This window comes from Mobula birostris, chromosome 13 (assembly GCF_030028105.1).
Source record: "Mobula birostris isolate sMobBir1 chromosome 13, sMobBir1.hap1, whole genome shotgun sequence".
Taxonomy (NCBI): Eukaryota; Metazoa; Chordata; class Chondrichthyes; order Myliobatiformes; family Myliobatidae; genus Mobula; species Mobula birostris.
The window spans coordinates 9,242,639-9,259,873 of NC_092382.1; the positions used below are offsets into that span (position 1 = coordinate 9,242,639).

The 17,235-nt window shown below is 47.3% G+C and overlaps 1 protein-coding gene across 5 annotated transcripts in view; it reads right to left on the bottom strand.

The window, feature by feature from the left end:
* Positions 1-601: 601 nt before the first annotated feature.
* The window catches only part of LOC140208330 (NACHT, LRR and PYD domains-containing protein 3-like), a 40,366-nt gene continuing 23,732 nt past the window's right edge, over positions 602-17,235 (bottom strand). For 3 of the 5 annotated variants that reach the window (XM_072276925.1, XM_072276924.1, XM_072276926.1), the window contains 8 exons: positions 12,872-13,043; positions 12,709-12,774; positions 6,654-8,409; positions 5,955-6,041; positions 5,629-5,799; positions 5,303-5,473; positions 4,981-5,148; positions 4,057-4,817 (listed from right to left, as the gene is read on the bottom strand). In XM_072276925.1, coding sequence (XP_072133026.1) covers positions 4,658-4,817; positions 4,981-5,148; positions 5,303-5,473; positions 5,629-5,799; positions 5,955-6,041; positions 6,654-8,409; positions 12,709-12,774; positions 12,872-13,043 — 2,751 coding nt within the window. In that variant the 3' untranslated portion in view covers positions 4,057-4,657. Of the gene's footprint in view, positions 3,202-3,653; positions 3,833-4,056; positions 4,818-4,980; positions 5,149-5,302; positions 5,474-5,628; positions 5,800-5,954; positions 6,042-6,653; positions 8,410-12,708; positions 12,775-12,871; positions 13,044-17,235 lie in introns of those variants that run through there. The other 2 variants (XR_011888738.1, XR_011888737.1) reach the window with 2 other exon arrangements.

Consider the following 17,235-nt stretch of genomic DNA (forward strand, 5'->3'; position numbering starts at 1 on the left):
CCTCCACCTCCTCATTCACTACAGGAAACCTCCTTAACTTCCCCTCTTCAAGTGTCTGTATAGAGACATAATATTCAGCTATTTTCCTTTGAATTTCTGCTTTCATCATACCTCTCTTTACATTCACTTCTTTAGCAAGGTCCCGCAACTCATATTTTCTAGCCTTCTTCACGGACACGGGGTCTGGCGGTTCCAGAAATCCCGAAACTTCCATTTCTGCTGTTTTTCCACACAACCAAATCAAAATTCCAAATCAAAAGGGATTTTTCCCAATCAATTCAAACCAGCCTCCCGACCGATTTGTTCATATCGCGGACATAGGCCCCAATTTTGTCACGTACCCCATGACAGGAATAAAGTACCAGCAGAAATAGAAACCACTTTGGAGTCTAGTATTGCTAGAAACTAATAATATTTATTAATAACTACACAATACAGAAAACTAAGTGAACATAAATCAAACAGGGTAGCAATAAGTAGATGTAAGTAAGTGTGGAATATATATACGTGTGAAAAACCAAGCTTCTTTAGGTCTAGGGGTAAAAAGATACAGTCTTACGATATTGAGTAAAGTTCAGTTCAGTTCGTGGAATTTAGTTGAATGGCGATGGAGATGGCGATGGAGAGAGAGAGAGAGAGAGAGAGAGAGAGAGAGAGAGTTGAGTCTTGAGGTGAGCTGTTGCCGTCGATTTTCTTGCTGTCCTCGAAATCCTTCACAAGTCACTGACTGTGAACTAACAACAAAGAGGACCGTACTTCGGTGTGGTTGAGCTGTCTACCCAGGCCAGGGTCGGATACATAGACAACTCCCCACCGGTCTTGCCTTTGAATCTTCACTGGCAGAGCACTTGGATCGATCTGCCTGATCGGTCCTCCAGAAACCCACTTTCTCTGTGGGCACCACAAAGCTCATTTAGTGTCCCGATCATGTGTCTGAGGTTTGTATTATCTGACCTCCTATTTATTTCCCTGTGCTAAGCATCACCTGTCATTCAAAGAGTCCCTCCTACCTTTGTCTGTGAGGACATGTAAGCAAGCAACAAGTCCTTGGAATTAACATCAATAATGTCCTGTCGAGCACCTTCGAGCTGTTCAGTGTTATCTCCAAAGTTAGCTCCCGTGACAGTCCAACCATCACTCTTTGTCTCTCTCTCTCTCTCTCTTCAAAACAAACCATCAATGATAAATGACTCTCCTGTAACTCTTCAAACAGTTAATGTGGACACTCCTGGATCCCTTCACACCACAAACCTCCCTCACCTCCTACCATCTTCAGGAAGGTGTGCAGAAGTTCCTGAAGTCCGATAATATCCACCTCCTCCGCCAGGAGAAGGAACATAGTCCGTTTTGCAAAGTCGTCAACATCCACACGACCCTCGACTTTCCTTGTAACTAATAAACCCATCTGCGTCCATGTCAAATTCCGTAAACGCCGCCCTGAGTTCTGTCAAACACGGAATTCGGGCGTCCCCGCCAGTTTCCAGGTTCACAGACCCGTTGAAAATGAACTGGAAGGAGCCCCATTGGGAGGCAGATAGTGGGCGTGAATAGGAAGGGGTGGGTCCCATTGGGTGTGAACGGGAAGGGGTGGGTCCCATTGGGAGTGAACTGGGAAGGACTGGGTCCATTGGGTGTGCGGAAGATGGGAAGGAATGAGAAGGGGTGGGGTCCATTTGGAGTTCAGGCGATGGGGATGAATAGGCAAGGGTGGAGTTTGATTGGGAGCGTGCCCCGTGTGAGCGGACTGGAAGGGACCGCGTCCTCCTAGGAGTGCGGATGGTGGGAGAGGACGGGAAGGGGTGGGGTCCCGGTTTTGCAAAATTGTCCTCATCTTCGATTTCATCCTCAGCTACTTCTGGACCCTAGAAATCAAATGTGATTGTTAACTGCAGGGGTTCTAATATCGACCTGTACTCCCCTGCCCGTGTGTGCTCCCTCACACCTTTGCCCACTCCGTGCACCCCTTCGTTACACTACTTCTCTTCCTGCCCCTCTGACCTTCTCTACAGAGATTCCTCTGGTGTGTGTGGGGGGGGGGGGGGAGGGGGCGGTGGTCCCTGTGCTACAAGCTGAGAGTGTCCTCACTAATCCGTTTCAACTTGAGAATTTAGCTGATATATCTCACTCTACAGAGACCTTTTCTCCATGTCTGGGCAGGAGATGGCAAGATTGGACAGTGCAGAGGGAGCTTCACTCTGTGCCAGACCCCGGGAGTGTGTGATGGGACGTGAAGAGGGAGATTCACTCTGTGTCTGACCCCGGGAGTGTGTGATGGGACGGTGTGGAGGGAGATTCACTCTGCATCTGACCCCGGGAGTGTGTGATGGGACGGTGCAGAGGGAGATTCACTCTGTGTCTGACCCCGGGAGTGTGTGATGGGACAGTGTGGGGGGAGATTCACTCTGTGTCTGACCCCGGGAGTGTGTGATGGGACGGTGGGGAGGGAGATTCACTCTGTGTCTGACCCCGGGAGTGTGTGATGGGACGGTGCGGAGGGAGATTCACTCTGTGTCTGACCCCGGGAGTGTGTGATGGGACGGTGCGGGGGGAGATTCACTCTGTGTCTGACCCCGGGCGTGTGTGATGGGACGGTGTGGAGGGAGCTTCACTCTGTGTCTGACCCCGGGAGTCTGTGATGGGACGGTGTGGAGGCAGATTCACTCTGTGTTTGACCCCGGGAGTGTGTGATGGGACGGTGCGGAGGGAGATTCACTCTGTGTCTGACCCCAGGAGTGTCTGATGGGACGGTGTGGAAGGAGCTTCAGTCTATGTCTGACCCCAGGAGTGTCTGATGGGACGGTGTGGAGGGAGATTCACTCTGTGTTTGACCCCGGGAGTTTGTGATGGGATGGAGTGGAGGGAGATTCATTTTGTGTCCGACCCCGGGTGTGTGTGATGGGACGGTATGGAGGGAGGTTCACTCTCTGTCTGATCCCGGGAGTGTGTGATGGGACAGTCAGGGCCACAGACAGTCCTTGCAGGTGAGGCGACATTTCACCTGTGAGTCGACTGGGGTGATATACTGCGTCCGGTGCTCCCGATGCGGCCTTCTATATATCAGCGAGACCCGACGCAGCCTGGGAAACCGTTTCGCTGAACACCCACACTCTGTCGCCAGAGAAAGCAGGATCTCCCAGTGGCCACACATTTTAATTCCACGTCCCCTTCCCATTCTTGTATGTCTGTCCACGGCCTCCTCTCCTGTCAAGATGAAGCCATACTCAGGTTGGAAGAACATCTTATGTTCTGAGTGGGTAGCCTCCAAACTGATGGCATGAACATTGACTTCTCAAACCCGTTAATGCCCCACCACCCCTTTCTACACCATCCCTTGTTTATTTATTTATTTATTTATTTATTTATAATCTTTTATGTTTTTTTCTTTTGTTTCCCCTCTCTTTTTTCTCCCTCTGTCCCTCTCACTATAACTCCTTGCCTCTCCTCTCCCCCTTTCTTTCTCGCTTGGCCTCCCATCCCACGATCCTCTCCCTTCTCCAGCCTTGTATCCATTTTGACAAACATCTTTCCAGCTCTCAGCTCCATCCCTCCCCCTCCTGTCTTCCCCAATCATTTTGAATCTCCCCCTCCCCCTCTCAAATCTCTTCATTCAGTTAGTCCTGACGAAGGGTCTCGGCCCGAAACGTCAACCGTACCTTTTCCTATAGGTGCTGCCGGACCTGCTGAGTTCCACCAGCATTTTGTGTGTGTGGCTTGAATTTCCAGCATCTGCAGATTTCCCCGTGTTTGCATTTTCTGATCTCCTTTGTCGTTTTTTTTTCTGCGAGAGCAAGGAGAGTGCGCAGGGAGGTGGAAGTCAGGGTAGTGTAAGTATCTGGGGAATGAGGAAGCAGTGGTCAGCCTGGATGGGGATGGGGAGTGAAGAGATCCTGGGGACCAGACACTATTTTACTGACATCCCTGAGCTTGGAGCTGAGAGGCTGCTGTACCAGTGTGAGGAGCTCAGACCCATTCTTGCAGTACACCGGGTGCGGGGGGCAGCAGGAACCCCAGGTCACTGTTTCTCCTCTAGTGAGACTCGAGTCCAACACCAAGACAGGAAGTTACAGCGGTTTATTGATTTCATCAGGATAAATGTAAATTAAACAATGTGTGAGCTGCTGACGTGCGAAAATAAATAAGCTGCTCCCGATTCACTCACAGTCACACACAATTAACTGACCGGTGACAATGAGAGACTGGTTGAATAATCAGTCCCGTTTCTCACCGTCACTCTGCATCGGGGAACCGATGATTACAAAATCACACTTTAGGGCCGTGTCCGAGATCGCTGCAGATCCAGGGTCACTGCCGAGGTATTTGTCAATTTAACATCATTATATCAGCCAGACAGCCGAATGCACCGTCCTCAGCAAAGGGAGCAAAAGGAATCTCTCCCGGGATAATCCCACCCCGGGACACCGGTGTCCCAGACTGAGCCCCGGCCACCGGTCTCTTCCTGTCTGTGTAATTCCCCGGGGTCTCACGTGGGGGAGTCTCGAACACGCACATCCGGCGGAAGCTGTGCCGTTGGACAACAGGCGGAAATACGTCACTGAGGGACCGCTTCCGAAGTCGCAGAGCGCTGAACGGGAGTCAGCTCCGTCAGAAACGTTGGGAATTAAAGCCGGGTCGCGGCCATTAAAGGTAAGGGCAGGAGTTAAAGGGGAGGGCAGGAAATCGGCCAAAATGACCCCATCCCGCGGGCGGGGATGTTCACACATTCAGATGTTCCAACGGTCACTGTCAGTCCGGGTCTGGGTTCCTGCAGAGATCTCAGTTCCTTCTCCCCGGTCTCACTGAACTCATTGTTCCCCAGCCTGAAACAGCAGGGAAATAAAGACGAAATAAACAGATTATATAACAGTGTCGGTAACAGGGGACTGGGGTTAATGTTTCAACAGCACTCGCAGACAAATATCACCAGAAAACCCGCGGATTCGCTGATATTTTATCACATTGAACATTAACACAAATACTCACCAGATCCACTCCAGACTCGGGAGGGTCAGTATGAGGCGGCGGAGAGCGGGGACAGATCGGTCTGTCAGCGAATTTAATCCCAGCTCCAGCTCCGTCAGTGATGAGTTTGTACTGAGAGCGGAGGCGAGATCCTCGGCACCAGAATCTGTGAGACCGACACTGTCCAGCCTGGAGATGAGAGAGAGTGAAGGTGAAGTACACAGAGAGACAGGAGACGGTACAAATCCCCAGTGTTTATCAGTAACTCAATTACTGATCACATTATGTTCAGTGTCAGACACCCAGTGACTGTAAACACAATCTCCCACAGTCTGGTACTTACCACAGTTTCTGTATTTTACACTCCGGGTTCCTCAGAGCCGCAGACACCAGTTTCACTCCTGAATCTCCCAGTTTATTAAAACCCAGGTCCAGTTCCGTCAGTGATGGGTTTGTACTGAGAGCGGAGACGAGATCCTCGGCACCAGAGTCTTTAAGACAAACACCGCCCAGCCTGGAGATGAGAGAGAGTGAGGGTGAAGGACACAGAGAGACAGGAGACGGTACAAATCCCCAGTGTTTATCAGTAACACAATTACTGATCACATTAATGTTCAGTGTCAGACACCCAGTGACCGTAAACACAATCTCCCACAGTCTGGTACTTACCACAGTTTCTGTATTTTACACTCCGGGTTCCTTAGAGCCGCAGACACCAGTTTCACTCCTGAATCTCCAAGTTTATTAAAACCCAGGTTCAGCTCCGTCAGTGATGGGTTTGTACTGAGAGCGCAGGCGAGATCCTCGGCACCAGAATCTGTGAGACCGACTTTGTCCAGACTGTAGATGAGAGAGAGTGAGGGTGAAGGACACAGAGAGACAGGAGACGGTACAAATCCCCAGTATTTATAAGTAACACATTTAATGATCACAATAATGTTCAGTGTCAGACACCCAGTGACTGTAAACACAATCTCCCACAGTCTGGTACTTACCCCAGTGTCTGTATTTTACAGTCCAGGTTCCTCAGAGCCGCAGACACCAGTTTCACTCCTGAATCTCCCAGTTTATTCTCCCCAAGTCTAAGCACAAACAGACAAATTGATGAACAAAGTGATTCAAACGGCGGATATTTCCACAGATTGTACGGGAGGGGTGTGTCTGAACTGAGGCCCACAATCGGGAGTGGAGATGCGCCCATGGGTTCTGGGTATCTGGTAGTCAGCACAGTCACACAGGTGGACTGATGGTGATAGTCACACACGGGGAAGGGCAGGGGAGGACAATCTCACAATGGTATTTATTTCCTTCTCACTGGGACAGTCTGCTGACGGTCTCTTGTCCCTCACTGGGAAGGGGGTGTGAATCTCTGACCCACCTGCTGCAGTCAGTGTTGGTAACAGTGAGAAGGAACATTGTCAATGGACGTGTCACAGGCAGCGAGAAACACGGCCATTCCTGTGATTTACTACCATTAAACCAATGGCCGTTGTTCACTGATCTGATGAAGTCTCCAACATCCCTTCACAAGGAACCACAGAACCCTCCTGTCCTTGGGGAATTACTGACCGATCCCCGGCCATTTGTCACAATTCATCACAATCTGATTTTGCTAGTTTTAACCAAATCCCTTAACATTGAAGCAACACAATTGGACAGTTTCACAGTTCAGAGTGAGAGATAAATCAAATTACCTCAACTCCTGGCACTTGTGCAGCCCGGGTCCCAGCCGCTGGATTCCTTCACTCTGAATGTTGCAGTTCTCCAGGTCGAGCTGTTTTATTGTATCACAGAGTCCGATGACATGAGACAGGACCGCGCAGTCAATCGGGGTCAGTGTCATTCCACTGAATGAAAGTTTTTCCACTGATCCCAGTGCGGCCTGAGCCAGTCCACGATTCTGAGTCTCAAACAGGTAGTGCAATGTGTTCAGGAGGCTCCTTTTACCAACTTCACTCCTCGTGATTCCAATCTGGCGTTTAACCTCCTCCTTCACCCAGTCAATCACCCGGCAGGTTGTTTGATGAGTAAATGGACCCAGAAACTCCTCCAGGCCACGAGTTGTAATTGGAGAGGAGAGACCAGCAACAAAACGGAGAAATACCCCAAATCGCCCATCTGTCGTGTTGTGGGCTTCAGTGAGGAATTTCAGGATATCCCCGGGATGTGGATTCAGGAATTGTGCGACTGCAGCTACAAACTCTTGGATGGTGAGGTGTGGGAATGTGTACACCACACACCGGGCAGAATCCTCTCTCTCCAACAGCTCCATCAGGAACCCGGACAGGAACTGGGAAGGCTGCAGATTGTAGTTGATTAAATCTCCATCTGTAAACACAATCTTCTTCTCGGACACTCCTCTGAAGGCCATCTGGCCAACCCTGAGAAACACATCACGGGGGTTCTCAATCTCACGGCCGTGGTTTTTCAGGATGTTGTAAATATAGTAGGAATATAGTTGGGTGATGGTCTTGGGAACTCGCTGTGGATCCCTGACTCTTTGTGTGAAGAAGGGGCCCAGTGCCAGAGCGAGGATCCAGCAGTAGGAGGGGTTGTAGCTCATGGTGTACAGGATCTCGTTCTCCTTCACGTGTTTGAAAACAGCTGCTGCCACCGTCTGATCTTTAAAATGCCTGAAGAAATATTCCTTCCGTTCCTCACCAACAAATCCCAGGATTTCAGCCCGGACACCGATGTCTGCCTTTTCCAATAAATGTAACGCAGTGGGGCGAGTGGTCACCAGCACTGAACACCCTGGGAGCAGCTTGCCCTGGATTAAACTGTACACAATGTCAGACACTTCACACCACCACTCGGGATCTGGGCACTGGTGCTTGGGTTCTGTATCTCTCTGACCGTCAGCAAAGTCGATGTTGTGTTTGAATTCATCCAATCCATCGAATATAAACAGTAATCCCTCCCGGTTCTTCCAGACCTCTCTCAGGGAATTCCCAAAGTAAGGATACTGATCCAGAATCAGTTCCCTCAGGTTTATTCTGCAGTGAATGGAGTTTAAATCTCGGAATTTGAAACTGAAGACAAACTGGAATTGTTGGTATATTTTTCCCGTGGCCCAGTCATAAACAATCTTTTGTACCATTGTTGTTTTCCCGATCCCCGGGACTCCGGCCACTGCTGCCGACATTCCTGTTTTGTTTCCAAAGACAGATCTTTTAAATTTTTGCAGAAAACTCTTCGTAAATAATTGATCAGTGCGGATTTTTTCCAGCTTTCCGCGGAGATGTTGTTCTCTCCACTCCTCGTGGTCTCTGCCTCTTGCCAGCAGCTCATGTTCCACCAGTCTCCGATCTCGAACAGTAGAAATGACCGTGAGCTCAGCGTATCGATCAACCAGCTGGAAAACCTTCACCTTCTCCCTCATCAGGATCGTGTTCACTCTCAGTGTTTCAGTTTGTGTCCGCAGAGTCTCCTTGTGTTTCTGCTGAACATCTGAGGACGGACAGAAATAGGTTGTCAATGCCCAATCTGATGAACATGGAGCACACAACAGTTTTTCTTCAATAAAAATAAAAAAACTTGTTAAAGGCATTGTTTGGGTAAAATTGGGAGGTCAGAGCTAAGAGTGTCTGAGAATGAACGATGGCCCAGAAACATTTCTGATCTGATTCAGTTTCACTGTGAAAGGCTCCGCTCTCCCCTCTGTTCGTAGTTTGCAGATTCCCTGGTGTTCCAGCGAGCACCAAGTGCACACGTGATTCTGGAGAGGAGAGTGTTGTGTGGAGCGGCTGGTTTCACCGCTTTCACTGCTCAGCTTCTGCTGAACTGGGCAACACTGCAGAGGGTAACAGTGGGGGGAGGGGGGCATCTACTTGCTCTACTGACTTTTACTTTTCTCACAATGGACCCCATGTTCTTGACAGTCCTTTAGGATTAAGCTGTCAGTACTGAGCCACAGAAAAGGAACACTATTTCTGTTTCCTTCTCCAGGCTGTACCAGTCTCAATGTAACACACCCCGCACTAGTCTACAGTCTCTTACTCTCTGAGGAGCTGGTACATGACCTCAGGCAATTCCCCGATGATGTGCGGAAGAGCAGGAAGCTGAAGAGGATGGCAGCGGTAATAGGGAACTCTAAAGTCAGGGGGACAGGTAGGTGATTCTGTGGACAGAAAATGGAAACACCGATGGTCTTCGCCTCTCAGGTGCCATTGTCCAAAATGTTTCTGGACGCGTCCACAGTATCCTGAGAAAGGATGTTCAGCAGCCAGAGGTCGGGGCAAACGTTCGTACCGACGACATAGGAAGAGAAAAGGGAGGAGGTCTGGAAAACAGAACACAGGGAGTTAGGTAAAAAGCTGAGAAGCAGGACCTCAAATGTAGTCATCTCAGGACAGCTGCCTGTGCCACCCGACAGTGGCAATAGGAATAGAATGAGGTGGCAGAGGAATTGTGGTTGAAGATTTGGAGCAGGGGGCAGTGATTCAGATTTCTCAATAATTGGGACCACTTCTGGGGCAGGTAAGACCTGTACAAAAGGGACGTGTTGCACACGAATCCGATAGGGACCAATATTCTTACGGGCAGATTTACTGGAGCTGTTGGGAGTGTTTTAAGCTAAAATGTCAGGGGGATTGGAACTCGGACGATAGAGTTGTGGATGAACCAGCAGGTTTACAAGTAGACGATGGGTGTAACATGAATGTAAGGAAGGACAAGCCAATGACTGGGTTCACATACAGACAGAGCAAAGTGTTAAATTGTACCACATAGACAAAATTCAAAAGGGCGCAGATGCAGGACTGAACGCATTGTATTTAAATGCGCGCAGCGTTCGGAATAAGGTGGACGAACGCTTGGCGCAATTAGAGATTGGTTGGAATGATGTTGCGGGCATCACTGAGTCGTGGCTGAAAGAAGACCACAGTTGGGAGCTTAACGGTAGAGGATGTACGTCTTGTCGAAAGGACAGGCAGGAAGGCATAGGCGGTGGTATTGTAGCTGTGTTGGTTCGAGATAGAATCACATCTTTAAAAAAGTGGTGGCATAGGGTCAGAGAATGCTGAATCTTTGTGGGTGGACATAAGAATCTGCAACGGTTAAAAAAAAAATTATGGGAATCCTTTATTGGCCTGCAAATAGTAGCGAAGGTGTGGGGTTGAGATTGCAAAGGGAGCTGGAAAAGGCATGTAATAAATGTGATGACGCAATTGTAATGGGGGACTTCAATATGCTCGCGGAATAAGAAAATCAAACAAACTTCAGGAGTTGGATCGCAAGAGAGGGATTTTACTGAATACCGATGAGTTAGCGTTTTAGAGCAGTTTGTGCTTAGGAATACTCAGGGAAGGGCTATCTTTGATTGGGTGTTGTGCAATAACCCTGATCCTATGAGGGAGCTTAATGTAAAAGAACCCTTAAGAGGTAGTGATCATCATTTGAATGAATTGATTCTGCAGTTTGAGAGGGAGAAGCATAACTTACAGTATCAGTATCGCAATGGAATAAAGGGAATTACAGAGGCACGAGAGAGAAGCTTACCCAGGTAGATTGGAGAAGGATACCAGTGGAGATGACGGCAGAGCTGAGATGGCTGAAGCTTCCGGGAACAGGTCACAAGTTGCAGGATAGATATGGGCTACGGAGGCAGAGGTTCTCAAGTGGCACGTATAGGCCACCATAGTTGACAAAGGAATTTAAAGACTACATAAAAGCCAAGGAAAGGGCATACAAGACAACAAACGTGAGGGAAAGTTGGATGAATAGAAAACTTAAAATGCAACAAAAGGCAACTAAAAAAGCTATAAGAAGGGGAAAGATGAAATATGAGGGCAGAAAAGCCAATAATATAAAGCAGGATAATAAACACTAAACACTTTTTTCAGTTATATAAACAGTAAGAAGGAAGTGAGAGTTGATACTGGAACACTGGAAAATGATGTTGGTGACATAGTAATGGTGGACAAACAAATGGCAGAATAACTTAATGTGTACTTTACATATATCTTCACTGTGCAAGACGCTAGCAGCGTGAAGTGGTCTGCGAGTGACAGGCAGTAGGAGTGAGTGCCATTCTATTACAAATTAAAAAGTTCTCGGCATACTGAAAGCTCTTAAGGTGCAAAGTCACCTGTGCCAGATGGACTACATCCCACAGTCATGAGAGAGGATGCTGAAGAGTTGACGGATGCATTGGTCATGAACTTTGAAGAATCACTTGATTCGGGCATGGTCCTGGAGGACTGGAAGATTGCAATTGTACCTCTACTCTTTAAGAAGGGAAGAGGGCAAAAGAAAGAAAATTATAGGCCAGTTAGCCAAACCTCAGTGATTGGGAAAGAGTTGGAGTCTCCTATTAAGGTTGAGATTTCAAGGTACTTGGAGACTAATGACAAAGTAAGTTAGCGTGGGTTTTGTTAGAATTCATTATGGAAGTAACAAGCAGGGTGGACAAAGGAGTCAGTGGATGGCATTTACTTGGATTTTCAGAAGGCATTTGATAGGGTGCCGCACATGAGTCTGCTTAACCAGATAAAAATCTATGGTGTCACAGGAAAGATACTGGCATGTGTCGCGGAATTACTGACAGGCAGCGAGTGGGAATAAAAGGGGCCTTTTCTGGTCGGCTGCCATTGACTGGTGCTGTTCCGCAGGGATCAGTATTGGGACCACTGGCTTTCAGATTGTTTGTCAATGATGTAGACGATGGAATGAAAGTTTGAGGATGATACAGAGATAGGTGCAGGGGTAGGTAGTGCGATTGCAACAGGACTTAGACAAATTGGAAGAATGGGCAAAAAGTGGCAGATGGAATAGAGTGTTGTAAATGTTCGATGATGCATCTAATATAAATGCTGAGCCTTTACAAGACGGTATTCAGGCCGCAGTTGGAGTATTGTCAACAGTTTTGTGCCTCATACCTCTGAAAAGATGTGTTGTCATTAGAGAGGGTCCAGAGGAGATTCAAGAGGATGATTCTGGGAATGAAGGGGTTAACATATGAGGTGTGTTTTGGCAACTTTGGGCCTATACTCACTGGAATTTTGAGGAATACGAGGGAATGTGTTTGAAACCTACCAAATGTTGAAAGGACCAGACAGGGTGGATGTCCAGAACCAGAGGGCACAGCCTCAAAATTGAGGGGCGATGCTTTAAAACAGGTAAGGAGGATTTCGTTTTAGCTAGAGAGTACTGAATCTGTGGAATGCTCTGTCACAGACTGCAGTGGAGGCCGAGTCCATGGGTATATTTAAGGCAGAAGTTCCTGATCGGTCAGGGCATCAAAGGATATGGCGAGAAGGCAGGTGTATGGGGCTGACTGGGATCTGGGATTAGCCATGATGGAATGGCGGAGCAGACTGATGGGCTGAATGGCCTAATTCTGCTGCTATGTCTTGTGGGCTTTGGAGGAATAACAACAACTCTCGGCTCCACTTTGGATCGGAGGTATGAGGTTTCCCTTGCTGAAGTTGGATGTTCCAATTGGAATGGTTTGCCTTCAGTTTTGTCAGATCCCAGGATATTCGGCCCTACAGAAAGGGGAACGCCGTGGTTTCATCTCTGACTGACTGGAATGTCTGTTTATCAAACTCGTAGAGGCCTCTGGGTGCACAGCCTGAGACCCGGAAGGTGTCGGGTGTTGTGACAAATGAAAATCGCTTTCTGTCCTTCAGCCACAGCAACAAAAACCTGTCTTCCCGACTCTGGCAGTCTCTAAACCGGCCTCTAAATACAGGTATTCAGACTGTCAGAGTGAAATAAAGACTTTGAGATTTCCGTTCCATCTCTTACCCTTCAGATGCACCGGCATTTCAGATAAACCCCGCTCAGTGTCCATGTAGGCGAACTGGCTGTCACCTGTTCAACAGATTAACCTGCATGAAGTCTGTTCTGTGTAATACTGTAAATTCATCAGCATTTACATCTGTAACACACAGTGTATTGTTCACCGTACCACGTTCCCATATTTCATTCAATATTCTGCTCAGCTTCGGTAAATGGTGGTGTAGTTTCACAAAGGATTCCCACATCACCCTCCGGGCCCCGGAGCCCTTCTCCATCACTAGGTCCAGGAGGAGTTTGGAAGCGCCCGCTCGGTTTCCCTTCTCCGCCAGCTCAGTCACGCTCTGTAATGAACAATGGGGAATATATTGAGGAGCGGAGGGATGGGTACAAATCTACCCTGAACATGGACTGACCCAGTGCATTCTGCTCGCCGCAAATCACTAACAGCCATTGAAGTGTTCATAGTGGGGGAAAGAATTTAAAAGAAGTGAGCGGGGTCAGTCATGTCCTTCTCAACGCCACAGATTGTCGGGAAACATCCGCTTGGCAAGTTTTAAGTGGAGTAGACACAGTGTGAGTGAGCCAGGGATAGAGTGGGGAGTTGAGGCTTTGTGTCAGAGAAGGTTCAGTGAGGCGAGGTGGAGGCTTTAGGTAGATTTTGGATAGTATTTTCCCTTCCTTTTCACGGTTAGAACAGTGAGAATACCAGGCAGGATAGTGGAATGCTCTTCATACTGCGTGTAGCAAGGCAGGGAGACCGCCAGTGTCCCAGATAACTACACCTTCAGGAATTGCATCCAGCTGCAGCTTCTTACAGACTGTGATCAGGAATTGGAACTGGAGCTGGTTGAACCCAGGATCATTCAAGAGGATGAGAGGTTGACTGACAGGCTATACAGGGATGGAGCTATACCTAAGGCGCAGGACACAGGTAACTGAGAGGCAGCCACTGCAGGAAACTCCTCTGTAACAGGTATACAGATTTTTGTTTCGGGGTATGACCTAGCAGAGGAAAGCCACGGTCATTAAGCCTCTGATACCGAGTTTGGTTTTGTGACTCAGAACGAGTGAGAAGCGTGAGCTGAACTAACAGGGGGAATTCCGCGGTTAGGAAAACAGACTGGAGATTCTGTTGACGAGAACAATATTTCTGGATGGTGTGTCAGGGATATCTCGGTTCGAGTCTGAAACTTTCTTAAGGGCAGTGTGAGCAGCCAGAGGTCATGGTCCACGTTGGTACCAATGACAAGAGTAGTAAGTGTGATGAGGTCCTGCAAAGTGAGTTCATGGAGTTAGATGCTAAACTGAAGTGCAGGAACTCCAGGGTTGTGTTCTTAAGATTGCTACCCGTGCCCCATGCTGGGGAGGACTGAAATAGGACGATAATACAGTTTAACGTCTGGCTGATGAGATGGTGCATGACCGAGGGCTTCAGATGTTTGGATGTTTGGGCTCTCTTCCAAGGAAGTTGTGGCCTGGACAGCCGTGATCGTTTTACACCCGAACTGGAGGCAGACTGATACCCCTGTGGGAAGGGTTGTTAGCACTGCATGGAGAGAGGGGAGGTGTCAAACTTGAGTTGCAGGGGGTGAGGAACCAGCATGGATGGTGGAGTGGTTGTGTGGGAAAGATGTTGTTAAGCCAACATACAAAGTCAGGAAACTAAAGGATGAGAATTGTTTTTCCCAAAATACGTATTATTTCAATGCAAGGAGTACTGTATGAAAGACAGATCGGCCTAGCATGTGGATCAGCACATTGAATTACAGCATTGTAACCATTGTTGTGATTTGGTTGGAGGAGGCGCAGGATTAACAGCTCAGCATTCCAGTGTTCCGTTGCATTAGACACGATTCGATAGAGTGGGAGGGATTACAGAGGGACGAGTGGCATAACTAGTCAGAGAAAATGTCACTGCATTGCTCAGACAGGACAAACTGGATAGCTGGTCCAATGAGACTGCATAGGTGAAACTACGGAATAAGAAAGGGATGACCATGTTAGTTGGATTATATTATAGAGCACCCAATAATCAATGGGATTTAGAAGAACAAACGTGCAGGGAGTTCACAGAAACAAGAAACATAAGATTCTGATGGTAGACAATTGACTTTCCATTTATTGACTGACTCACTGGGTTAAAGGGCTGGATGGGATAGTGTAGGTCAAATGTGTCCAGGGAAGTTTCTGTAATCGATATATTCAGGTCACAACTGGAGAGAGTGCATTCTGGAATCCCTATTAGGGAACAAAACAGGGCAAGCAACAGAGGAGTGTGCAGGAGAACACTTTGGATCTGGTGATCATAATAACATCAGTTTAACAATCATTATGGAAAAGGATGGGTCTGGTCTTTGGGTTAAGACTTTAAATTGGAGAAAAGCCAATTTTAATGGTACCAGAAAGGATCTGATGAAAGTGGATTGGGACTGGTTGATTTCTGGTACAGATGTGCTTGGTAAGTGTAGGGCCTCCAAAACCTATATTTTGAGAGTACCGAGTTCAAATACATAAATGACCACAAATGAAGAGTTTGAATGTTCCCGACAGAATAAAAGACAAGGGTACCTTCGTTTAGGGAATGTTGTTTTCTTCTTTTTTTTTTTAAAAAGAGATATCAAGGCCCTGAGCATATCACAAGTATAGGCTCAAAGGATCAAATGAGGCATTTGATGAGTACAGGAAATGCAAGAGTTACTACAGGAGGAAATCAAGAGGGCGAAAGTACAGCCTGAGTTTGCTACAGAAGACAAGGGAAAAGAGAACCCCAAATCCTTCATCAAATGTATTTAGAACAAAAATATTCCAACGGTCTAAATTGGTCCTCTTGAAGCTCAGAGTGGGCATTTGTGCTTGAAGCTCAGAGTGGGCATTTGTGCTTGAAGCTCAGAGAGGGCATTTGTGCTTGAAGCTCAGAGTGGGCATTTATGCTTGAAGCTGAAGTAGATGGGGGAGACTTAAAATGGATTTTTTACAGTTATATTTACTCAGGAGACATATAGCATCTTTAGAGTGAGGCGGAACTGCAGTGAGATCATGGACTCTATACAGAGGAGGAGGTGGTTGCTGTCTTGAGGCAGATTAGGGAGGGTAAATCCCCAGGGTTTTCCTTCATAATTTGTCTGAGGCGAGTGCAGAGCTTGCAGGTGTTCCAGTAAAGATATTTAAAATGTTAGATGCAGAAGTATTGGAGGGTAGATAATGTTGTTCTGCTGTTTGAAAAGGCTGTAGAAATAAGCTGGGGAATTATAGGGTCGTGAGCCTGACAACAGTGGTGGTAAAGTTATTGGTGGGTATTCTAAGGGACTGGGTATGAGTATTTGGATGGACAAGGATTCATCAGGTATAGTCATCACTGATTTGTACCTGGTATATCTTGTCTTACCAATCTTATGGTTTCTCGAGGATGTTACCAGGGGAGCAGTGAAGGCAAGTGAGGGATGTTGTCTACATGGACTTCAGCAGGGCCTTTGACAAGGTCCCTCATGGGAGCCTGGTTAATAAGGTTAAGTCGCTTGGCATTCATGACATGGTAGTAAGTTAGTTTAGATATTGGATTCGTGAGAGAATCTAAAAGAGGCAGTAGAGATTCTCTGACTGGAGGTCTATGACTAGTGGTGTGCTTCATGGATCTGGATGATAATGTGGTAAACTGAGTCAGTAAATCTGTGGATAACATCTAGGTAGTAACGGCGAGGAAGTTTATCAGAGTTTGCAGCGGGACCTGAAACAGCTGGAAGAAGGTGGAGTGGAGATCGGCAGATAGAATTTAATGAAGACAAGTGTGAGGTGTTGCACTATTTGAGGACAAACTAGGATAGCATTAAGACATTGAGTGGTTTGGCAATGAGCGGTGCGGTAAAACCAAGATATCAGGGAATACAGATCCAAAATTGCTTAAAAGTGTTGTCAAAGGTAGATGTCCTGATAAAACGTTTAGGATATGGGCCTTCTTAAATCAAAATATCGAATACAGAAGTTGGGATATTATGTTGAAATTCATGTTGCAGAGGCTAATTGGGAGCAATGTAACCATATAACCAGATGACAATTACAGCACGGAAACAGGCCTTCTCAGCCCTTCTAGTCCGTGACGAACGCTTAATCTCACCTAGTCCCACCGACCCGCACGCAGCCCACCTACCTCTCGGAAGGATATCAATAAGATTGAACGAGTGCAGAAAAAATTACAAGGTGTTGTCAGGACTTGAGGGCCTGAGGTAGAGGGAAAGTTTGAATAGGTTAGGACTGCCATAGGGTGTAGGAGGACGAGGAGAGATGTGATAGAGGTATAAAAGTTTATAAAAGGTATAGATAGAGTAGATGCAAATAGGCATCTGTTACTGAGGTTGGGTGAGACTGGAATTAGAGGCCATAGATTAAGGATGAAAGATGAAAGGAAATTTGAGGGAGAACTTCTTCACTCAGAGGCTGGTGAGAGTATGGAACGAGCGGCCATCGGAAGTGGTACATGTGCATTCGATTTGATCATTTAAAAACAATTTACTTTAAGTACATGAATGAAAGTGGCAT